Consider the following 26,113-nt stretch of genomic DNA (forward strand, 5'->3'; position numbering starts at 1 on the left):
TATCTATTACTGGTTTTTGACTTGTTACAATTAGGTTTGTATATAACATCTTCTGCATATAGCAGTGTATGTTAAGTTAATTTCAAGCCTATTCTTTTCTCCTCTCTGCCCCACATTTTAGGTACATGGTAATATTTTATATCCATTTATTTTGTGAGTCTTTTGATTTTTACAGATATACTTATTTTATTGCCTCTTTGTTTCCCACTTTTCATACTCATGGTCTTTCCTTTCCACTCAGAATCATCTTTTCTTGGAGGGCTGGTTTAGTGGTCTTGAGATCCTTTAGCTTTTGTTTAATTCTTTATCTTTCCTTCTAATCTGAATATTAACATTGCTGGATAGAGTATTCTTGGCTGCATATTTTTCCCTTTTGGTACTTTGAAAATGTCATGCTTCTCTCTTCTGGCTTGCAAAGTTTCTGCTGAAACATCTACTGAAAGCCTTATTGGGGGGGGGCGTCCCCTTGTATGTAACTATCTTCTTTACTCTTTCTGCTTTTAAAATTCTCTCTTTATTATTACTTTTGCCATTTTAATTACTATGTATCTTGGTGTGGACCTCCTAGGGTAGATTTTTCAGGGGACTCTTTGTGCCTCCTAGATCTGGATATCTGTTTATTTCCCCAAATTAGTAGCTTTCAGTTATTATGTCTCCAAATAAATTTTCTGACTCCTTTTTTCTCATTCTTCTGAGATCTCTAGAATGCTAATGCTATGCTTGATGGAGTTAAAGTTTTCTAAATTCTCATTTTGTATTATTTTTTTTTTCTCACCTGCTTAGCTTAATTACAATTCATTACTCTATCTTCTAGGTCACTGATTTGTTGTTTTGCTTCCTCTAGCCTGCTATTTATTCCCTGTTGTGTATTTTAAATTTCATTTATTGTATTCTTCACCTCTGATTGGTTCTTTTGTAATCTCTGTTAAGGATCTCACAAATGTCCTCCACTCTTTTTTCAAGTACAGTGAGTGTCTTTATGATCATTACTTTAAATCTCTGTCTAGCATATTACTTATTTGCATTTCACTTAGGTCCCTTGCTATGATTTTTGTCCTGTTATTTCTTTTGGAACATAATCCTCTGTCTCATTTTGTCTAACTGTGTCTGTTTCTCTGTGTTAGGAAAGTCAGCTATGCTTCCTGCTCTTGAAACTAATGGCTTAATGAAGAAGAGATCCTATAGTGCCCTGCAGTGCACTATTTCCTGTCCCCTAGAACCTGGCATTTCTGGGACTGTCTCCTGTGTGTGTTGCATGTGCCCTTCTGTTGTGTCCTGGCTGCTTTTGCTTACAGTTTAGTCTACTGCAGAGTCTCTCTTTGCCTGTTGTGGCAGTGTTTGGTTCCTGGCCTGACTGCATAGTTTTTAAAATGTGTGTGCTGGTCTGCTTGTGAAATGGCACCTGCTGCCACTTGCATAAGGTCTGGGTATGGGCATGGGGCAGGTGCAATTTTAACAAGGTGTGCTGTGGACTTCCACAGAGCCTGCTACAATTCCACTACTGCCATCTGGACCAAGGCCTCATAAAACATGCTCATCAGGAGAAGTGGAATTGGCAGGATTTGCACTGCTTTTCTGGGTGAGGGGGACCCTTGTCAATGGAACTGAGGCAAGCATGACTGGAAATGGCTTATTTATTGAAGTGTATGGGAGCAGGACTTGATGTAAGCAAGTTAAATAGCGAATGTCAGCATGCTGGTTCCGGCAGGCTGTATGTTTATGCTAAAGGGCAAAAGAGGGAATTGGTGCCTTCCAATTTCTTTGTTTTTGGAGGAGTCTTCCTGGGATCTCTGCCTCTTCAGAATAGGCTCTGAGATGAGTAAATAGCTTCCTCCCATACGCCCCAGGATTTTTTTCAAACAACTGCTTCTCTGCTGTATTTTCAGAGGGCTGGAGGGCTCTTCGTGGTGCTTTTTAAGGGCACAGATTCAGTTTCTAATTGCCTTCCAGGCTTTCCCAAAACCAAGTGGCTGAATTTTAAAATTCCAGGATTTAAGTCCTGCTGGTTATAAGAACTCAAAAAATTGGATCCCCCTTGCTTTCAAAGCCAAATGTCATGGGGCTTCATCTTCCCTGTAGAGGCTTCCAGGTATGATAGCCTGTTTCTTGCCCTTCTCCATGCCTGTGTACCCAACCCCCACTAACGCCCCCCTCCCCAGTCCATTTCACTTCCCATTATGTCTCCACCCTTCCAACCCTCTTTGATGTGGCCTCTTCTCCACCTTTAGTTGTGGAGTTTGTTCTACCAGTCTTCAGGTCGTCTTCTGGGTTATTTATACTGGTGTAAGTGTTACCTTGTGTCTGTGGGATGAGGTGAGTTTGGGGTCCTCTAACTCTGCCATCTTCCCACACTCCCTGGTTTGAGGCTCTTTGATGTAAATGACTAGGAAATTGATTCATCTCAGTTTGCAGAAGTTCAGTGCTTGATCGGTAGTGCTGTAGTCTAATGAAGAACATTATTACATATAAAATAGAGATGTAGCATCAATTCATTTCTGTAAATAATAAACTATTACAGCTATAGTCGTGAGATGTTACTATTAAATAGTTAACTGCCATATGAATGCCCAGGAATCCTATAGTAGCGCTCCCTCCATCTTTCCTAACAGTCCATGACAGCCTACCATATTAGAACTCATGAGTTTTAAGGCTTCCAGGAATATGTTATATCCATTAAAAATAATCCACTGGAGAGGAACATAGTCTGCAATAGTACTTGGCACATGGTATTATCTTAGTAAATATTTGATTGTTAAATGAGTAAATGGAGTTTTGAGTTTATATTGTTTGTATATACACCTTACCAGCTGCATGGACAAGTAGTTTGGTTTCTGAGTTTCATTTTTTTTTCTCTAAAGTGGGAATGTTGGCCTTTATATCCTAGCTTTTTAAAATGTTGGTTGAGATAACATAGGTACATGTGTTTAATAATTGATATATATATATTTAAAGATTTTATTTATTTATTCATAGAAACACAGAGAGAGAATGAGAGGCAGAGACACAGGCAGAGGGAGAAGCAGGCTCCATGCAGGGAGCCCGACATGGGACTTGATCCAGGGTCTCCAGGATCACGCCCTGGACTGCAGGTGGCGCTAAACAGCTGCGCCACCGGGGCTGCCCAATAATTGATACATTTTTAAAAACTCTCAAGGTAATTCTTTTGTTCTAATATTTTTCTCAGTTGGAATATTGGTTTACAGTTTATACCTTGTAACTGGCATTGATGTTCAGATGTTCATAATGTCATTACCCTTAGTCTAGTCATAATTGGAAACCAAGTACATTCCAAACAGGAATTTACTTTTCTTTATTTCATGCATTTGTGAAAACATAGGACTCCGCGTAGGTTTGAAACCTTACTTTGCCCATTATTGGCTGTGTAAATCTGAACCTCCCTTGAACCTCAGTCTCATTTGAGAAACATAAATAACATGTATGTTGTGAAATTGTCATAACTAAATGAGAATATATGTGAAGGCCTTTAGAGATAAAAAATTACTAGTAACTCCTCCCTATACTCCATTCATGAGGTTAAACATCTTTTAATTCTAGTTCTGGAAATTGTTCCATTAATAGAAATATTTCCTTATTCAAATATATATGTGTGTGTATACATATACATACATGTATATATGTATTATATGTATTATGTATTATATATAGCAAAAGGGGTTTTTTTACTTACTGGATTTTCAAAAAATATATAAACTGTATTTATCACAGTCATACAATGGGTCAGGGTCATACACGATTATATTTTAAGAGTAGATTTTTGTTTTAAAAAGTTGAAAGTAATTGCCTCAAGAATTTCAGCTTTTATTCATAGGTAAAATTTGAAAAAACTTAGTGGACTCTTCCTTGTTAAAAAAAAAAAGTTGAAAATGAAGAACTCAAATATTAGGGACTACAAACCTGTCTTTCCGTGAGCACTATGCTCCTGCCTATCTTCTGTCTTATATATTAAGATATATATTCTTAATAAAATTATAGGCTATAATTTAAACTTCTTATAGGAATAAAAATCATTATGTAATTTTTTCTTCCATTTTATTAAAACAGACATACAACAATATAAATTTTAGATGTACATTTGATAATATATATGTTGCTAAATGATCACCACAATAAGTTTATTTAGCATCCATCACCTCACATCCCTTTAAAATTTTTTTTTCTTGTGAAGAGAACTTTTAAGATTCACTCAGTAGCTTTCAAATATAGAGTGCAGTATTAATTATAGTCACTATGCTGAACATTACATTTGCAGAACTTAAAAATGGAAGTTTGTACCTTTGACTACCTTCACCTGTTTTTCACACTATTATTTTTTACTCTTTTTCTTTTTTTTCCCAGATTTCTGGATTTTTTTTCTCTAAAATGCCTTACAAATCATGTCTGTGCTCACACAGTTCAATTCTTTTTCTGATGACACTCATGGGATCCTATTTCTTGTCCTGACTTTTTAAGTGGGTCCTAAAATGCTTCCAGTAACAACCAAAGATTTATCACCACACATTTAATGCATTAATTGTACAAATATTTGTTGTGAGGCTTGAAAGGAAATACAATAAGAATATTATTCTGTCCTCAAAATATTTCAATCTAGAAAGATAGATTTGCAAACAATAACAGTGCTATGTGTAAATATTTTATGAGTGGTTTAAACCAGGCATATGTGCACACAGAAGAGTGGTGTTAGTCAGGAATGCTAGTGACAGTGGTGCTGGGCATTGAGGTATATATATCTATGTGTATCCATATATGTATATATACATATACATATATGTATATGTGTAACTCATACATATATGAGTTCCCAAATAAGAGGGAAACAAAGACATTTCCGGTAAGTACAAGATCATAAACAAAGTTTCTGAAGTGTGACAGTGCATGCCTTATTTAATTTAAAGAACAGCAATATATTGTTTCCTATCAATGCTATAACAAATTACCAGAAATTTAGTGACTTACAACAACACAACTTATTATCTTACTGTTCTGGAGATCAGAAATCTGAAATCAGTTTCACTGGACTAAAATCAACATTCTTGAGATCCCTGGGTGGCGCAGCGGTTTGGCGCCTGCCTTTGGCCCAGGGCGCGATCCTGGAGACCCGGGTTCGAATCCCACATCGGGCTCCTGGTGCATGGAGCCTGCTTCTCCCTCTGCCTGTGTCTCTGCCTCTCTCTCTGTCTCTGTGACTATCATAAATAAAAAATAAAAAAAATTAAAAAAAAAAGAAAGTGGAGGACTTCCTCCAGGAGCTTTATAAAAAAATAAATAAATAAAATAAAATCAACATTCTTCTTGGTACTCTAGATGAGTTCTTATATTTTCCAGCTTCTAGAGGCCATCTTCATTCCTTTGTTTATGGTTTCTTCCCCCATCTTCAAGCCAGCAGCTTTGGATCTTCATATCTCTCTGATTAAAATTGCTGCTTGTATACTGACAGCTCCTCTGCTTCTGACCCTCCAGCCTCCTTAAATAAGGACCCATATGATTAGATTGAGGGAGATAATCCAGGATAATCTTCCCATCTCAAGATCTGTAACTTAAATACATCTGCAGAATCCCATTAACAATGCAAGGTAACCTTTTTACAAGTTTTAGGGACTAGGAAGTGGATCTATTTAGGGGGCCATTATCCAGCCCACCACACCCAAGAAGACTAGAATGTAAGGTATAAAATGGGGATAAAGCTAGTATGGAATTCGATTTTGAAAAACTTTGAAAGCCATGATAAGGAGTTTGGAACTTAATTTTTAGGCCAGCAGTTTATATTTTAAAAAGTTAAAAATATGAAGATGAAGGCTCAGTTCCATGTACATACACTCAAAATTCAAATATAAGTACTTGGATAGGTCACTTGAAACTAATATATGGAGTCTTTAGACCTAAAAAGAAAAAAAATAATCAGAAAAGTAACAATCAAATCTGTTTCAGAAGTGTAGTTAGTAGCATACGGTTGGTTGCCAATGTCCTTGTACCAAAGGAATGCTGATGAGGCACAACATTTAAAAATTTTTTTAATTTAAAAAAATGGCTGCAAGAACACAGAGGAAATTGAAAATTTTTTCAGGGGTGCCTGGGTGGATCAGTCAGTTAAGTGTCTACCTTTGGCTCAGGTCATAATCCTAGGGTTCTGGGATTGAGTCCTGTGTCCGGCTCCCCGCACAGCTGGGAGTCTGCTTCTCCCTCTCCCATGGTCCCTCCCCCTAGCCCCCACTTTTTGCAACCATTTTGAATATATTAAAATAAAACTTATATATAAAACCTAAAATTTGTGTTTCTATAAAGCTTCCCATTAAAGGTGTGGTGGTCCAGAATATTTCCTGGTGGAGTGTTTTGAGATGGTCAACATATGCCTTCTCAGGTCCTCCTCTCATAAACTAGTCCACAGGACCTTGTACTGGAGTTAGAGGTAGAGGAATGAAGCCTGGTTGCCAAGTTGAAAATACACAGAGCAGGCAGTGAAAAAGAAAGTCCCTTCTTCCAATGAAGAGAGACTTTTTAGTGAAGGACCATATCCAAATGCCATCTGCTGGGAGAGATGTTTGGAAAAGTCCCTAATGATATCATGGACTTTGATTTGTGTTCTAGTGGCATTATCCTTTTCGTAAAGTTACAGATCAATTTATCTAGGTCTGAATATTTAGATTTTTCTTCTGCTAGTTCTTTAAAATATATTTTGCCCTCAAGTACAGAATTGGACCCATTTAGCTTTTTGCCCAGTTCCTCCCCTCTTGCCATTCTTGATCACCCCTCATGAAGGCTGTGATCTCTTAAAGATGATCCTAGGTTATCCTACTTTTTCCTAAGGTAGTTAAACTTTAAGAATTTTACATTCCAAATAGTTTGATAAATTGTACACTCAGTTTTTTCCCCTTAATAGAGTTGATATTAATGAGTGAAAACTTCAGCCAAGATGAGAAAGCAATACAAAATCTGAGGATCATTGACTATGCCTTCATCCCCCCAAGGAAGTCTGAAGTGATGAAGACTGGAATTTCATGTTTTCAGCTCCCATAATCTTGTAGAGCTTTTTTAGGAGGTGCTGAAGCTTGATCATGAGGCTGCCCAAAGTCCTTCCATGATATCAAAGTCCATCACTGAGCTATCTATCTCTGGTTGCCAGTGTCCCACAGAATCACAGCAAATCATGCAAGACACCCACAGCTTCTGCTCAGAATCAAGCATGCCTCCACATATTTACCACTTACAACATTCCTTATTCCTTTTAGTAGATCCAATTTTTCCATCTGGTATCACTTCCCTTCACCCAAAGAGTGCCTTTTAGCATTTTTTATAGTGTGAATCTACTGATGACAAATTCACTCAGCTTTCATCTATCTGAAAATGTTTTTATTTCACCTTCAATTTTTGAAGAATATTTTCTCTGGATATGTAATTTTAGTTTTGTAAGAGTTTCTTTGCCTCCCTCCACCCCCTTCAAAATACTTTAGACCTATCAGGCCATTATTTTCTGGTCTCCAGTATTTCCAAGTTGTCACTCCTATTGTTTTGTTAAAGTAAGGATCTTTCTCTGGTTTACTTCTAAGGTTTTTTTTTTTTTCCTTTAACTCTCATTGTTAGCACTGTTGAGAGGTTTTCTTTATCCTTCTAGCGGTTTATAGAGCTGAGGGTTAATGTTTGTTATAAGTTTTTTTTTTTAAAATTTTTATTTATTTTATGATAGTCACAGAGAGAGAGAGAGAAAGAGGCAGAGACACAGGCAGAGGGAGAAGCAGGCTCCATGCACCGGGAGCCCGACGTGGGATTCGATCCGGGGTCTCCAGAATCGCGCCCCGGGCCAAAGGCAGACGCCAAACCGCTGCGCCACCCAGGGATCCCTGTTTGTTATAAGTTTTGAAAAATTTCAGCTCTTAGTTTCAAAAAAAATTTTACTCCAATTCTTGCTCTAATCTCCTTCTAATTAGACTATATTGATATTCTCCATATTACTGACATTCTTTTTTTAAATATTCTACATGTAAAGATGAAAGTCTTGATTTCTCCCTTAGGATCCTGGTAGAGGGGGTCCTTCCAGTGCCTTGGTGGCACCCTTTGCTGTCACCTCTCTTAGCTCCAGTTTTCCCAAAACACTTTTAAGAGTGAAAAGGAATGGTATGAATAACTGCACTGAATCAACAAGCATAAACTGGAACTTTTGCAAGGCAGACTAGAGTTTAAGGTACCCTACTTACTAGGTGCTATTTCATTGTCCTGGAAAACATTAAAATCATCCTTCATGCTTTTCTTGACTACATGACACCTCTTTTGCCTCTTATATAAAGTCAGTTATCAGTCTTCCATGTTCTTTCTACAAAGTTTGTGATTTATCTTTCAGTGTCTAAATTCAAGACCTTCTCTCACCTGGGCAGTTATTAACAGGGTCCATTTATTTATGTTTCTTTTTTGTTTGTTTGTTTCTTATTCTAGCATATTTTGTCAGACCTCAGATTAACCTGGCACTACTTCTATCAAGCTATTTTCTACTGAAGAACCTACAAAGGTTCTGATTGCTTGAGATCTTGCCTAGATTTCTTATTCAACTGTTTAAAGTCCCTGACTTTTCATGATGTCATTTTGTGTAATACATGGACCCACATTAGAATGCCCTCTCCTTCCCCTGCTATTCAAATCAGTGACTTCTGTAGGAGTCAGCTCAACACCTGCCTTCTTGCAGCTGTAGCACCAATCATATCCATCCATCATATTTTTTCTTGTCTTCAAATTCTTAAGTACTAAGGGCACATATTTCAATTTGACTATACAATTTAGTGTACTGAATTTACTAATTGGTAAATAAAAGTAAGACTCAAGTGCCTTCAGGGACCATGAATCAGTAATCATAAACTATGAAGTAGGCAGAGAAATGAACAATGGGTATTAAAGTGTTCGTATTGATTCCTAATAATAGTAATTCCTGCCTAGGTACATGGTCTTTCAAATCACTAGGCAGGTGAGACAGAATGGCCAAATAGAATACTTCCTCAAGATTTGCAAAAATTGTGTCTTAAAAATTTTTTTACGTATACTTCATAGCTCAAATAATATACCATTCTTCATACCTCCTCTTAGCCATAATTAGAATAGTAATAGCTGCACATTGTACATTAAGCACTTGTGAAATTTAGAAGTTAAATTATGGTTTTAGCAAATTTAATGAGAAAATAAATTGTTTTCGAAAGAAAATTCGGCTCTTGTCTTGCTTCCCACATCTGAGGAATGGACCTTCCCTTTCTCATCAGCCCTCTTGCCCACTTATAGGACTGAGTCTGCTTCTCTCCTTCTGTGGACACTGGCAAAGTAGACCTGCTTTGGCTTCCAGGGAAGGATAGGGAATGGTATCCAGCAGTCCAGCCTTAGCCAGGAGACATGTCAAGAGTTAAGGTGAAGCTATAAGTTGGGCTGAAAAAATGGACATTATGCAAGCTAGTGAGGTAGTACTAGATGCAGGTCAAACAATGGGATTTAAAGACCCACAGAATTGGAAAGTCTGAACTAAAGGTGTGTCAAAGAATTTGAGACCAACTCAATGTGCCTGACAAAAAGACAAAGCTAAATTTATTGACTATCATAGTGAGGAAAAGCTCTGCTGGTCAGGCATGGTCTTTTGAGTAGAACAGGCTGATGATAATTATGTAGGATTTTTGGAAAGTGGGGAATTAAGATTAGTAGTTTTTCAGGAAGTATGACATCATTGGAAGAAGAGTGGTTACTCAAATGAGACAGGTATTGACTGGTTGACACTCAAAGTCATACTAGAGTGAGCCCCTTCTTGATTGGGCTGTTACTGATACAGTGGTTTACTGAGGCAAGTTGCTGATTGATTGAACAGGTTTGAAATGAATTATGTGCTGGCTATTTGTTTCCATGGCTACAGAACAATCGATCTTTTCCTGGGAGTGTGGTATTTTTTTTCCCTCAAATTGGGTGAGAATGTATCTAGATTTCAGAAATGGAATATGATCATTAGATTATGCACTCAAGAAAATATCAGTGAGGGTGACAAAACATGAGAGACATCTAACTCTGGGAAATGAACAAAGGGTAGTGGAAGGGGAGGTGGGCGAGGGGTTGGGGTGACTGGGTGATGGGCACTGAGGGGGGGACACTTGGTTGGATGAGCACTGGATGTTATGCTATATGTTGGCAAATTGAACTCCAATAAAAAATTAAAAAAAAAAAAAGATGCACTCAACCTCTTTCTAGAGAATCCTTCACAAACTAATAGGAGAAGGTAAGAATAGGCCCAAGGCCAGATAATAGGGCAGTTGTAACAAAGTAGGCTAATAAACCCAAGAAAGACCTACTTTCTTTTATTTTCCAAGGAACCAAGACCCATAGAATAGTCTTTCAGGGTTGTTACTGAATAGCCTAGAACAAGGGTCAGCACACTTTTTCTGTAAAGGGTCCGATGATAAATGTTTTAGGCCTTGTGAGCCATAGGGTTCAATCTCTATTGCAGATACAAACCTTGGCCACTGTAATACCAAAGCGGTCATACAAATGTAAACTGTTGAGTGCAATCAGAGTTGGTCTGGAGTGGCTGGATTGGACCTGTGGAGGCCACATGTGGCTTGCAGGCTACAGATTGCCGACTCCTGATCTAGAACAAGTAATCTTTCCAGTGCATACATTCTAGGGAATCAAAAATCAAAATATCTGAACCTCTCTGGTCAAGAGAAAGTACATAAATAATAAATAGTTGATGACTGACTGACTTCTGATTGGAAGTCTGTCAGGTTGGATGCCATTGATTCTGATCAGGCCAGGATACTCCTTGGAAATAACTGAGAAGTAGAGCTGGAGTATAGACAGACTGAGTTTAGGGGAAAAAGCCTCCAAGGTCCCATTTCCAGTGGACATCAGGTGGTTGATGCTGTCAGTGCCACCCCCAGCACCACACCCCAAGATACATGCATGTCCCTGCTACATGGCCAGCAGTACTGTATCTGCTGACTACTGCTATTCTTCTGACAACTGTTATTGCTACTCCAGTTGAAGAGATTGTGTCTTTTGAAAACTGATAACTCTGCTAGCTAACATCAGAAAGCTTGACTTTGAAGCATTTTTAGATTTGGGGGCTACAGGATAACCTGGCCTTTTTAGCTTCCTTCATCAGGCTTCCCCAGTTAGAGGGTCATTTGAATGACAGCATCCTAGGGGCCTGACCATCAATTGTGAAGTCACCTTGACACCTTCCTCCAGGGAGCACATGGATCTTGAAAATAGGGCATCTTTTGTCCTGGTCCTGACCTGGTATGTCAGCATTTCTGGGAGTAATCATGGAACTAGCCCACCAGAGCTAACTATTCTGAAAAGTACTTTTTACAGATCTTTTATTCTTTCTGGGGAAACACCAACAGTTTATAGTTTAGCAAAACTTTTGGCTGTGGCTTTATGTATCTTAAGATTCTCTATAAATCAGTACTTAGGGATATATATGAATGCCAGCTCAGAGAACTTTCTGGAATTGGATTCTACTATCACTTGTGTCTATTGAAGGGGGAAGGAAAAATATTTCAGACTCTAATTTCAAATATGTTCCATGGAGAAACATTGTTTGATGTGAAGAATGTTTTTTAGTGTCCTTTATTAAATGGCCTATTCAGAGTTTCTTTTTGCAGTAAAACGTAGTCATTACCAGGAATAGTTAAGGATAAAAATTTGTTTGCCATGGGACTAATTATACCTTATCACAGTATGTAAGTACTTGTGAAAATTAGGATTAAACTTTTGTTAACCTTATATAGCAAAACAGAAATGAGACGTTTATATATATATATATTAGAATAATAACACAAGGTATAATATTTTGATACTCTTATTCTAACATTGCTGAATGCTTTTGAAATCCATCATAAAAAAACTGGGAAGCAGTAATAAAATTTTGAAAAAGATGAGAGAATGCTGTCTTTATCAGCTATTTAAGTAAATTATAAAGATACAGTTATTAAAATATTATGGAAGTGGAATAAAACAGACTATGGAAGAAAGAAAAAAACTAGATAGAATATATTAGCCTGAAAAAGACTCTGTGCATGATATGTGTGTATGCATATCAGAATTTAATATGTATGGATAGTATCATACTTGGGAAATGAAAAACTTGTCCCATAAATAGGGTAGAGTCATTTGGCTAGTGTATTAAAAACAAACTTGTTTTATATACACACAGGACTTTCAAAAAACAGTAGCATATTTGAGAGTTTTTATTTCTTTCTCATGTAAGATTTTAATTGTTGCAGCCTTGTTAATTCAGTCATATTCCACAAGGTCATTCAGAGGTCTAGGTCCCTTCCATCTATTCACTACTCTTTCCATCCCTGGGATTCTCTCGTCTCCATGGTGGAAATGAGGTCCACCTTCAATCCAGCCTGTGATGAAGAGGAAGGAAAGTAAATGTGGAGCAAGAGATTTCCTATGAAGCATGTGACACAGAAGTCCTACAGATCATATCCACTCACACTCTGTTAATGAGTACATGGTCATATGGCCCTATCTACTGGTATGAAAGATTGGGAAATGTAGACTGTATGTAGGTGGACAACTATGGGCTCAGGCCCAACTAAAAGGGAGAAGGAGCTTGAATAGTATTAGAGATTGCATACTGGAGAAAGTTAACAGTGTGGGCCACAGTGGTTAAATGAAAAATAAAAATCAATTTAGATAGTCGTTTTTTATTATATTTTTTTAAAATTTCCAAATAGATCTATAATCCAACCATCGGATAAGCATCCCAAATTGTTATTTTTAGGTACTATACTAAGTACTTTTTATGAATTGTATCATTTAATCCTTAAAATGAGCTTATAAAAGAGACTTGGTAAGCTTCTATTTGATAAATGGACAAAGCAACACAGAATAGGAAATGACTAATGAGGAATTTTCATATCTTTAATAATAAAAAAGAAATGTTTTAGAATGAGAAATCCTTTTCATTTATTAAATTAGGAAATATTTTATAAAATATTCAAACTCAGGTAGCATGAATTGTAGGATGTAAACTACCAGAATCAAAGTATGTCAAGAGCCTTAGGACATGTTAATATTCTCTGTGATCCAGAAACTTCACTTTCTGGAGTCTTGACTAGAAAATAATCAGAATGAGGATAAAGCATTACTTATAATCACATAGACACATAAAATCAGAAACCATGTAAATGTCTAAAAATGGGAGAATGACTAAAGAAACATAAACAGAATGTAATATTGTAAGTGATGGGAATTGTTTTTACTGTTAACACTATGGGAACATGCCTGTGATACAATGTTAAGTGGAAAAAAAAAATCAGGACTTTTTTTTTTTAATAAAATGTTTCTAGGTATTCTCTGTTACTCTCTTTTATTACCTCATCTCTGCTTCTATATTAGCGCCTCTGCAATTACTAATCAGAAAGCTTTATTTACTTATTTTCATTCCTCCTTCCTCCCATTGGATGATCCATGAAAGAAGGTACCAGGTGTTTCTTATCCTTGTATATTGTATAACCTAGTGCCTGACCCAGCGTAGGTAATAAATATTGGTTTAGTAATGTTGGGGGATGAACCTCTAGGTGACCTAATCTTCAGGCTTTTATTTTTCACCAAGGACTGGCAATATTTATATAATCAGAAAAAGAAGACACGTTTTTAATGTATTAGAAAAAGTGTGGGGCAACCCAGGTGGCTCAGCGGTTTAGCGCTGCCTTAGGCCCAGGACGTGATCCTGGAGACCTGGGATCGAGTCCCATGTCAGGCTCCCTGCATGGAATTTACTTCTCCCTCTGCCTGTATCTCTGCCTCTCTCTCTCTGTGTCTCTCATGAATAAATAAAATCTTTAAAAAAATGTACTTTGTCATGTCTTATGGCTTGCTTAACACAATTTCCTATTCTGGCTTTGCTGTGGGTACTGTTGGTTGACCAGAAATACACAAAGTATCCCAGATTTGAAGGGAAGTATTGAGTGGAGAGCTGATTTCAGCTTTCCCTTATCTTCCCATCCTATCCCCTTAAGATATACTATATTATGTTTTGTTACTGGGGACAATTTAAGTCTTTTAAAATTGGAGGAAGTGAAACTCCTCATGTAGTATTAGCCAGCATTCTCTTAAATGGTGCCACAAAAAAAGATTTGACAAAAAAGTGGTAGTAAAAAAACAGGACAGTTTCCTTCTGGCTTGTATGAAATGGACTTTTTAGCTCTCAGTTCAAATATTTGAGTATTGTAAAGTCTATCATGTTTCTCTAATGACACAGCATGTGAAGTAGAACATTATTGAAAGGTCAACCAGGGGCTATTTTCCAGACTATGAATCACACATATTGAATCGTGGAAGTCTGTTGTTTTATGTTTATCATCATTATATGTGAATAAGATAATTCAAAAGTAATTAGAAGTGGTAACAGTTACATAAAATAGAGTATTTTCATTTAGAACAATTGTGATAGAATAAAAATGGAGGGAAGGAATTTTTGATAGAATTTCACTGGTTTCATAAGGGGCAATGGAATTGGAAAGTGCCTCAGAAAAGTGAGGAATGTGCCTGCAGATTGAAACCTGAGTGTGAATATGTGAGGTTTTCTTAGAAGTAGCAACAGGGAAGCAAGTTTGCATTTTCACGTTTTGCACTTACTTAGTCCTTAGTAATGAATACCACCAGGTGATTGTGTTTTCTGACCCGAGAAAGCTTGCATGTGGTATCTGGCAAGTCAGGTTTAAGAAAAAGATGTCAGCAACTTACGGCCCAGGTCACATGACATCCTCTACTTGCCAATACTAGACGCTCTGGATCAGATTTCAACTCCAGGCAGTCCTGCCAGCCATGTGGGTTCAGCCGAATGAGAAGCAAAACCACACTTCCGAAAATGTTAGGAGCTGCTCCTCGCTTGCTGTGAGGCCTCTGGATTAGGAGCTGTTTTTCAAATGAAAGCATATCTACTGAATGGAATTTTAATATTTTGCTGTCATTTTGATGTTTTCATCTGGTCTTCATCACTTCTACGAGGCACTTCCTGCGAGAATGGGGGCAGGCGCTCTGGCCATCTGTGTGAGTACAGGCCGCCCCTGTCGTCTGTGGACACTGTGGGGCTGGGGAGAGGCCTGTGCCCTCCTGGTTGGGATGAGATGTTGATGGGATTTCGTCTTTCCTTTCTGGGAGGTGGGGGAAGGTTTGCTCCTTACATTCCTATCTATTCAAATGGACACGAAGCAGTGTTTGGGGCAGCTTTCGGCCTTTTTGTCTGCTTGCCCTTCCAAAAAAGATGAGGGAAGATGCCTGCCTCTGAGAGTTTCCTTGGTTCAGTCAACATGATTTAAAGTAGAGCACTCTCGAGCGAGTGGTTCAGACTTTGTTGTTACGAATGAGTTAAATACGAATGCTGAATTGCAGTTACTGGAAAAATCTAGTGGCTAGATTGAGAAAGAATTAAAATAACCACTAATTCGTTACTTCTGAGTATGTGTATGACCTTTTTCTATGCACATTTTTGTTTTCATTTAGTAATGCTAGAATTTGTTTCACTGTGGTTGCTGAGAGCAACGGGAAAAGAGCTTGTTCCATAAATGTTTGTGAATCCTTAATGGACTATAGAAATTTCTGGTTGTTATAATACAGCAGCATCAGTAAATTAACACTGATGTAAAATCCATGGGGAAAATGTATATATTTCTAGGGCTGAATTAATGGATTTCAAAAGCAGTTCTGTTGGTGCTTATATATAACCTTTTGCAATAACCAAGTATTGTCAATTATACAATTCACAGAATGCTGTGATTTAAATTTTTATTTCAATAAATAAAATGCATATATAGTAAGCATACTTATATGTCAGGCAGATATTGTATTCCAAGAGGGCATTTTATTTGTCTCCAAATGAGCTAAGTGAGAAAAATCTTATTCTTTATTATCAACTGCTCACTTCAAAAAATCTTACTCTATGTTATCAACTGTATCAACACATTTAGCTCAGATCTCTTTTTTTCTTAAAGTTTCAGAAACAGCTACAATTTGTTGTAGGTTTTGATGGCATCCTAAAATATATAGAAATATCTGGGCTATTTTTTACACATATGCCCCAAATGGTCACCAGATGGTATATCAGCTCCACAGATTGAATTTTCTTAGTAAAACAGCCTCATTTCTGTGCTCAGAACTTTTCTGTGTCCTGTGTGCCTGTCTCTGTGTCTCTTGTCCTTTTAGTCCTGAGATTTGTAGCATCCAGGTATCCAGCTGGTTATCTTTTTATCACAATGAGGACTTTTCTTCAAAATCTGATTTTTTTTTCTAAGATACTGAGCTTTTGTTTTACTGCATTATTCCAGCTTTATAAAACAAATAATTTTTTTGTTTAAAGATTTTATGTATTTATTCATGAGTGACAGAGAGAGAAAGAGGGGCAGAGACACAGGCAGAGGGAGAAGCAGGCTCCATGCAGGGAGCCTGATGTGGGACTCAATCCTGGGACCCCAGGACCATGCCCTGGGCCGAAGGCAGCAACTAAACCACTGAGCCATCCAGGGATCCCCCAATAAAAGAAATACTTCAGGACTGGAAATGTGTAGAGGATGAGCCAGCAGATCGACCTGTTATGATATTTTGCAGTCCTCTCTGCCTGAGTAGATCCTTACTTCCTGCCCATGGCCTGCGTGCATTGATCTCTACCTTGACTGGAATGCAGACTAACCCATGTATGAAACTCCATATTTTTCCTTAGTTTAATCCAAAGTATATACAAAATTTCATGTAAGGTTGACATAAAAATCCTACCATTTAAAAGATTATTTACTGTAGTAGAAGAGCAGTCTATTCCTATTCTTTAACTTCAGGTTAGGCTTTGTTTTGGAACCCAGTTCTACTTACGAGGAAATGTTTGTTTTTAGGAGTTTTCACATAGTATTTCTGGAAAAACATAGCTATTGAACAAAATACTTTTTTTTTTTAATGTTTGTGGTAGAAAAGTGGGGACTAATCACAAATAAAAATAAGCATAGAGGCTGACATACTTGTTTTTAGTTTGAGACTTCTTTACCTAGACATATGTTAACAACTGTTCAGGTATCCTGCTACTGAAGATAGTACTTTTTTAAAAATTTTATTTTGTTTTATTTAAGTTCAATTAACACAATGTATTATTAGTTTCAGAGGTAGAGTTCAGTGATTTATAAGTTGCATATAACACTCAGTGCTCATATCCTGTGCCCTCATTGATGCTTGTCACCCAATTACCCCATCCCCCACCGACCTCCCCTCCAGCAACCCTCAGTTTGTTTTCTTTTTCTTTTTTTTCTCAGTTTGTTTTCTATAGCTAAGTGTGTCTTATGGTTTGTCTCCCTCTCTGATTTTGTCTTATTTTTCCCTCACTTCTCCTATGGCCTTCTGTTTTGTTTCTTAAATTCCACATATGACTGAAATTTTATAATGGTCTTTCTATACTTATTTCATTTAGCACGATACCCTCTAGTTCCATCCATGTAATTCCAAGGGGCAAGATATCATTTTTTTTGATAGCTGAGTAATATTCCATTGTATATATACCACAGAAGACAGTTCTTTAGACAAGAGTATCAGACATTTGTAGTTATGTGTATGCACATGTACATATGTTGATGTGGGACATGACTATTTCAAAGACACTACATTTCTATGTCCATTGACTAACCATCTTTCTCTTCCTCGTTCCATTTAGCTCTTTCATGTTTCTAGTGCTACTAATAAAACCATAATTGACTCAAAATTTTACTTACATTGCTACTTATATTTACAAAGAAATTGTAGCTTCTTCACTATTAACATCTATTTTTCCTCAATAAACCACACCCAGGCAGACTGAGAACCATACCTGCCAGTTAATATTGTCTTCGTCTCTTCCAGTTTTAAATGTCACTTTGAGATGACTCAAGCTATCTCAGGGGAATCTTGAGTCTTTCAGACCTCTTGCACCTCCTGTGTGGAATCTGAATATTTAGAGGAAGCTGGGTTGAAAGTGGGAGCTGGCATATTCTAATGGCTGGAGAAAAAGGGACCTACAGGGACGCCTGGGTGGCTCAATGGTTGAGTGTTTGCCTTCAGTTTAGGGCATAATCCCGGTCCTAGGATAAAGTCCCAAATTGAGTCCCGCATTTAGTCCTGTATCAGGCCCCCTGCAGGAGTCTGCTTCTCCCTCTGCCTGTGTCTCTGCCTTTCTCTCTCTCTCTCTCGTGAACAAATAAAAATAAAATATTTAAAAACGGGTGTGGGGGTGCTTAGAATACATGTGTGTTGATTCTTCTGGATATTCTTATATTCTGCTGAGTTCAGGTATCAAATCTTTGGTGAATTGGTGGGCAAGTTCTATTGGTATTATCAGGGCCCTGCAGTCCAGTTCTCCTGACTTCACCCCAACTTTGGTGCTGGAACACTTCCAAGGATATCCTGAGCCTTTGTCCCTGACTTGAGCCCCTTCACTCCTGTAACCTCACCACCTGGTATCCTCAGCTATCTTACATCTATCCCATAATACAGGTAAGAGCTGTGGTCTCAGTACAGAAAAGCTCACAAACCATATTATATATTTTAGTCACAGATTTATTGAATCAACTTAAAACACAGCACAAAACAAGGAGGGAAAGATCTGGTAGGCTTACCTATTTAGAAAGGGTTTCAGTGGGATGAAAGGCCCACATTCTGAGTCCTGTGTTACATGATATTCATTTATCCCGTCTCACCTTCTCTACCATATCAGCCTTCCCTGATCATGGTGGGTTTTATGAGGACCAGTGTTGAATGGGAACAAGGATCTCAGCTGTTGGAATGTGTCTGGAACCAACATAGCTTGCTTTATCATCAGAGACAAGTGTGTCTAGGTATAGTTGTAACTTGCTAACATACTCCTGAACAACTATGTATTTTTATCTGCATATCTCAGGCAGACAACACATGGGGCCAGCATGGGTATAATCAACAGGTGACTCATTTAAGACATGAATATATGGTGTCTCATAAATGTTGGGAGCCTAACGTGGTTCTTTCATCTCTATTTAATTGTCTATGTCGACTATGTCTACCACGCTATCTCCTTACATATTGTTAATACTTCTCATTGTTAGTTTCTCTTTATTCTCTATTTAGCCGAACTGAATTTTCTTAAATAATACAACAAACAAATATTATGCAAGTTCAAGTTCCAAACCTATCGTGGTTATCTTTGTTGTTTCTAGTTTTATGTTTGGTACCAAATTCACCTCACACAGATTACATTTAGGTTTCTTAAATGCTATGATGAGTTTTTTCAATTATTATTATTATTATTTTTTTACCACCTGTGTTTTCTTGTCTTTATTTTGTTTAGACTTTTAGAAAGAATATGGGCTTTGTTTGAAGCCAGGCAGATCTGAGCTTAATCTTGGTTATGTTATTCACTTTACTCTGACTTTATACATTATTAAGCAGTATGCTTTCTTAATAGTTTATTTTAAAGAGCTTTCACCATCTGTTCAGCTTCCTTGACATTATGTATTTATTTGTCCTACTAGCAGACAGTAAGGTTTTGACCACAGTATCATTCATATCTTACTTATCTTACTTATATCTCTTAACCTATTTCAGGGCTAGCCAGTAGTAGTTGTTCAGTAAATGTTAGGTTTTACAGTTTCACCTCTCTTTTCTGTACTAATGCATGATTTAAGTGTATTTTATTTTTATTTATTTTTATTTATTTTTAAAGATCTTATTTATTTATTCATGAGAGACACAGAGAGAGAGAGAGGCAGAGACACAGGCAGAGGGAGAAGCAGGCTCCACGGGAGCCCGATGTGGGACTCGATCCTGGGGCCCCAGAGTCACACCTCGGACCAAAGGTGACGCTAAACCGCTGAGCCACCAGGGCTGCCCGTGTATTTTATTTTTAAATGAATCTTGTGAAGATCCTCCAAAAGCTAAAGTTATGTCTGCAAAGGCATTCTGTCTTTGGTGGTGCTTTTTGTGATAACGGCATAATTTTCCATTTATGGGAATAAGCAGTATAATTGTAAGTATTTTGACTTTTGAGTCTCCACCTGAGGAGCACTTGAATTCTCCTCCTGTAAAACTGCACGCAGTCCAAGCAAGTAACTGCACATCCTTTCCATCTCAGATGATGTGTAGGCTGGTCAGAGCATAGCTTTCCCTCAGGTGGGCATGTAATCTGCTTAATCAGGGTAATTAATACCAAGTGTCTCAACAGGAAAATCCTGAAAGATATCTCAGTAGCTCAGGGAAACAGATAAAGACATAGATTACTCAAAGTCTGAGGCAGGTTGACAGAATCTCTCCTCCATCTGGTGACTCTAGTATCCACGCTGCCGCCATCCTGTGAGATATTTGCTATTTCAGCCTGTGACCACGTATCCCCTAGCTTATATCAGGGGAAAAAAGGAGATGGAGGAGGCACGCATGCTTTTATCTGCCTCATTCTGAAAGTGATTCATTTCTCAGAGTTCATTTCTTTGAACTACTCCTGTGTTCCCATGTAAGCAAAGGTGATTTGGAAATGCAGAGACCTTCCTCATAGAATATTTATAAACACTAATTCTGGCCCATAATCTAAATTTCTTAAAAAGAAAGATGTATGCTCCATGATTGGGATAAAGCAGACTGTCTCTAATTTCCCTACTGAATGTAAACAAGGAATTATACACCCCAGGTGCTGCTGACAGATATCTTATCTATGGATCAAGAGGGAAGACGGCCTGAGGATAACTTAATACAGGAGTAAAGGGCAGAGCAGTGGTGACATTCATGAGCCACTGAATCCTCCTAGCTTAGAATCTTTCCTTCCCCTGAACTCCTTTGTATTAGTATAATGGGATAATAAATGTCCTTATTATTTTAACCAGTTTGAACTAGAATTTCAATTACTTGTAGTCAAAACAGCTTAACTAATATACTTCATCATGCAGTGTTTTGCTGTACAGTGGTTTTAGGAAGCTTGTCATGAACTGGAATGAGGCAAGATTTGAAAGCAGGACACATGGCTTTGAGTCTTGGCTCAGCCATTTACTGGTTGTGTGACCCTGGGCAAGATACTTAACCTCTCTCCTAACTATTAAATAAGGGTAATAGCCTCAGTCAGATTGTTGTAAGATCCAAATAGAACAATAATGTATAAATACATTGAAAACTTCATAAAAACATTACCTTTGTTATGTGGCAGACTACTATGTCTTGTCATTATGAGTGGATTTTACTTCTTTAAAATAAAATGAAAGGAATTCTGTGATCTGAGGGACTGTTGATCTTATTGGATTTAGATCAAATTTTAAACAGGATTAAACCTTTTATTTTGCTTTTTTTCTACAATAAACCAATGAAGTATTTTAGGAAGACAAGATTAGTGATAAACATAGACATGTAAGTTTTCCTATGCAAATCTGAATTGTATTGCAAGAAGAATTTTCATCTCTGCCATGCAGAATTCAAAAATCAAACAAAAACATGGTCGAGATTAGTGTTTAGAGTGTGAATATGGGTCAAGTTCCTAGTTTCTAGGTTACTTTTTCAGGGTCAGTTTCTCTGAAGCACAGTTGGTTGCGTGTATTGGTTTAATGTCCTTGTTTAGAAGATTGTTAAGTAAGCTTTAGTGACAGTGGTGAAAAGTGCAAAGGAATATGAAGTAACATATATAGTGAAAGAATGGGGTAATTGGGTAAAGGAGACAATGCTAAGACAAATTAGATTAAATTTAATTTAATCTGATCTAAATCTTAAAGCTGATTTGGGCAAATGAAATTCCAAAGATAAGAAGCTTGTGTCTAGTAGTTTCTGAAATAGCAACTGTAAGAACCCCTGCTTGAGCTCTAATCTGTAACTGTGGATTTCCAGTGATTTAAAAAGAGGTACTGTAACAAGTAATAATTGTTTATTTAAGTCTATAAGTAAATATTTATAAGTCTGTGTAACTAGCAGGTGGATTGGAGATTTTAAAGAAATTATTCAAAATGCTTGGTTTATGGAAAAATTCTACAACTTCAAATTATTTACAGCTACTTCTTTAAAACTGCTAATATTGGAGGGTCTACCATATTGGATGTTAACAGAAATTAAAACTGTTTAAGGGGATCCCTGGGTGGCGCAGCGGTTTGGCGCCTGCCTTTGGCCCAGGGCGCAATCCTGGAGACCCGGGATCGAATCCCACGTCAGGCTCCCGGTGCATGGAGCCTGCTTCTCCCTCTGCCTATGTCTCTGCCTCTCTCTCTCTCTCTCTCTGTATGACTATCATAAATAAATAATAAAAAAAAAATTAAAAAACTTTAATAATGGCAGCTGCTTGGAGAATAATAATTGCTGGATTTCATCTTTATTCTCTAAACTATAGATGGGTCTAGAATATAAATGCCAAAGTGATACCATAAAACAATAATTTTGGATCAAGGAATGTCTTTGTAAAGGGGAACCAAGAGAGAAACTAAAGAAAAAGAGTGGTATATTTTTCTGACAAATAACTAAAATGTCTGCACAATCTCAAATTACATTAACAAAATGCCAAAAGAGAACTAGCAGAGATATTTACAACACATGTGACTTTAAAAATGCCTTGTTTTTAGGGGATCTCTGGGTGGCGCAGCGGTTTGGCGCCTGCCTTTGGCCCAGGGCGCGATCCTGGAGACCCGGGATCGAATCCCACGTCGGGCTTCCGGTGCATGGAGCCTGCTTCTCCCTCTGCCTGTGTCTCTGCCTCTCTCTCTCTCTCTGTGACTATCATAAATAAATAAAAAAAAAAATTTAAAAAAAAATTAAAAAAAATGCCTTGTTTTTAATATAGAGAAATTCTTACAAGTCAGTAAGAAAAAGAAAACTAGCCATTGAAAAACGAATCAAAGCTTATGAACAGGAGGTTCACAAATAATAAAGTACTAATAAACATAAGAAAATTACTTAGTTTCACTCATAGTTAAATCTGGGAAAACTTTAAAATTTTTATAATACCCAGGGATGTCGGAAAAATCGGAATCAAATACTCTCACATGCTATTGATCAAGCTGTAAGATTGGTTAAATCAATTATAGTATTACATGTAATGTTAAGTAGCTATATGTGCCAATATGGAAGGACCTCCAAAATTGATCACGTAGCAAAAGCAAGGTGCATAAATATACAATATCATAGTTATATTTGCCTCTTTCAAAATCTAATCTATATATAGATAGATAGATATGCTTAGTTATACATAGAAAATTTCTGCAAGGAAATGCAGTAATTGGAGCTAGAATTGGGAGATTTTTCAGTTTAAATTCTCATGTTTAAGGTTTGGTGAAGTGCAGATATTAAATTACTAAAAATAAAGAATACCCAAGAATGGACTAATAGCTCTGTCTAAAGAAATGAGTCATTTATAATAATGAAGGAACTGAATATTTGAATGTCCATATATTACTTTTACAAATACATTTTGAAATATATAAAGTACTTGAAATTGTCTAATATATAAAAAGAGATAAACTTTCCCTGCACATTTCCTAAGGCAGACTTAGAGCTGAGTAGAATGTAACAAGACAGTTTTACCAAGAAGAAAGAAGTGGAAATATCTAAAAATTGAGCTGGTTGTCTCATGAGGTGGTCAGCGCTCCATCACAACAAGTAGGAAAGAGGCAGCTAAGTAGTGCTGGGTTGACTTATCATGGGCTAGTCATGGAATTAGAGTTCTAGGCGAGATGTCCTTGCAACGTTCTAGGATTCTTTGAATCAGTGTGTACTTCCCAAAATTTTTAGCTTTCAGTCATTTGTTAGACTGCTGGGAATTTAGCATATGTAGGTCTTTTTACCTCCGTACTTCTTCAGTTAGGGCTTCCTTTATGTGGAGGATTATTTGATTGTCCAAAGGTGAAGGCAGGCTTCCATGATCTTGATAAAGTTAGGTTCCAGGGGAGGCCACATTTTAGCTAGTAAATGAAGTCTCAAGCTGTAAAACAATAGATATTTTTTAAATGAAATAATTAGAGGATATTACTACAAGATTGCTAAATTTTCACTTCACTTCTGTATAGAAAATGTGTAAGTTAAAATTATACAATAGAACTCAATTGAATGGTTCATTCTAGGAAAACTATAGAATAACAGTAGAAAAATTAAAAACAGTTGTTTGAGGACAATTTTGATGTAAAATTGTCTTACCAGGTAATTTACTTTTGGTTTTAATTTCCAGAGTTTCCTTTAATACTTAAGAAAATAGCTTCAGTTTAAAAAATAGTTTTAGTTAAAATATAAATAAATGATCTTATATACAAATCTTCATTTCAGTGCCTTGCATTGTAAATTATTCATGTAGGCCTGTAAATACTTACACACAGCATTGGTTTTAAGCCTACTTGGATTTTCTGAAACTATATGTTTTAGTCTTAATTTTTCCCCAAAGCAAAATGTGTTTAACCCTGTAGCTCTTCTTACTGTATTAGGTCTTTAACTTTAGATGAGTCTTTGTAACTTAAAAAAAAAAAAAATCCTTCTTTTGGTTTATATTCTGCTGAACTTGAGAAACAATGGCAGGAATAGTCTTTCCAGGAACATTTTTCTTCATCTTACATACTATTTTTTGTTTCAAGTTTTTATTTAAATTCTGGTTAGTATATAGTGTAATATTAGTTTCAGGAATAGAATTTAGTGATTCATCACTTACCTATAACATTCAAATTTGACTCACCGCAGCCTCATGCAATACAGTTCTCTTCTGTCTAATTCTTCCTTGGTTCTGCAAAGACTGCCGACACTGATGAACAAAAGGTTTAACACTAGTGACATTAGAACTATCCCTTTTTTCTCTTCAAAAATCAAGGAACTTTAAAAATGTATATCTTTATTTTTTTAAGTAGACTCCACACCCAAGGTGGGGCTTGAACTCATGTCTTGAGATCAAAAGTTGCATGTTCCACTAACTGAGCCAGCCAGGAGCCCCCAGATAACCAGGGGATTCTAAGCATATGAATGTTACTGCACTTTCAGGATTTTTTATACATTGATATAATAGGAGTAATCCCTTAAAAGTTACCCACTCCAGAATTTACCTATTTCATCTAGAATTACTGAAGAACAATACTGTATGCTATTAAAATGAAGAATGTGGAGTACTTCTGAAGGCATTATTAATGCTAGTATATTCTTTCTACTGATGGTCTTATTTTGGCATAAAATTATTAAGTATTTGTTGACTCTCTTTTCCATGTTTTTAACAGCTTTTTTGAAGTGTAATTTACAAACCATATACTTATTGATGCAATTTAATGATTTCAGTAAATTTACCACTTGTGTAGGTAACACCACAATCTAGTTCTAGAACATTGTCACCTCAGTAAAATCCCATGTGCCCATTATGAACAATAGTTATATTCCTACAATCTGTCTTCCACCCCCCAAACCTCAGACAACCACTAATTTACTATTTTCTAAATGTTAACTAAATGTTTCAGTACATTTACCTTTCAAGGACACTTGATACCAATGGAATACATACAGTATATGTTCTTCTGTGACTGGGTTATTTCACTTAGCATAATATTCTTGAGGCTCATCCATGCTGTAGCATGCATCAGTATTCCTTTTTAGTTTTTGAGTAATATTCTATTATATACCACATTTTATTTGTTCATTTGTTGATAGACATTTGGGTTATATCCTTTTTTAAAAAATTTAAATTCTATTAGCCAACATATAGTAGTACATCATGACTTTCAGATGTAGTGTTCAATAATTACCAGTTGCATATAACACCCACTGCTCATCATATCACGTATCCTTCTAATGCTCATCACCCAATTACCCCATCCCCCCACCCATCTCCCCTTCAACAACCCTGTTTGTTTCCTATAGTTAAGTCTCTCTCATAGTTTTTCTTCCTCTCTAATGATTTCCCTTGCAGTTTTCTATCCCTTCTCCTATGATCCTTTGCACTGTTTCTTATATTCCACAAATGAGTGAAACCACATGATAATCGTCTTTCTCTGATTGACTTATTTTGCTCAGCATAATACCCTCCAGTGCTATCCACAGTGATGTAAATGGTAAGTACTCATCCTTTCTGATGGCTGAATAATATTCCATTGTATATGTATACCGTATCTTCTTTATCCATTCATCTATCAGTGGACATCTGGGATCTTTCCACAGTTTGGCTATT

At 36.8% G+C, this 26,113-nt stretch overlaps 1 protein-coding gene across 4 annotated transcripts in view; it reads left to right on the top strand.

Annotated features, from left to right (window-relative positions):
* The first annotated feature begins 14,811 nt into the window (after positions 1-14,811).
* FAM13A (family with sequence similarity 13 member A) overlaps positions 14,812-26,113 on the top strand; it is a 310,890-nt gene continuing 299,588 nt past the window's right edge. For all 4 annotated transcript variants that reach the window (XM_055312970.1, XM_055312972.1, XM_055312971.1 and 1 more), the window contains exon 1: positions 14,812-15,039. In XM_055312970.1, the coding sequence (XP_055168945.1) occupies positions 14,965-15,039 (75 nt within the window). In that variant the 5' untranslated portion in view covers positions 14,812-14,964. The remainder of the gene's footprint in view (positions 15,040-26,113) is intronic.

Source organism: Nyctereutes procyonoides, unplaced genomic scaffold, assembly GCF_905146905.1.
Source record: "Nyctereutes procyonoides isolate TBG_1078 unplaced genomic scaffold, NYPRO_anot_genome, whole genome shotgun sequence".
Classification (NCBI taxonomy): domain Eukaryota; kingdom Metazoa; phylum Chordata; class Mammalia; order Carnivora; family Canidae; genus Nyctereutes; species Nyctereutes procyonoides.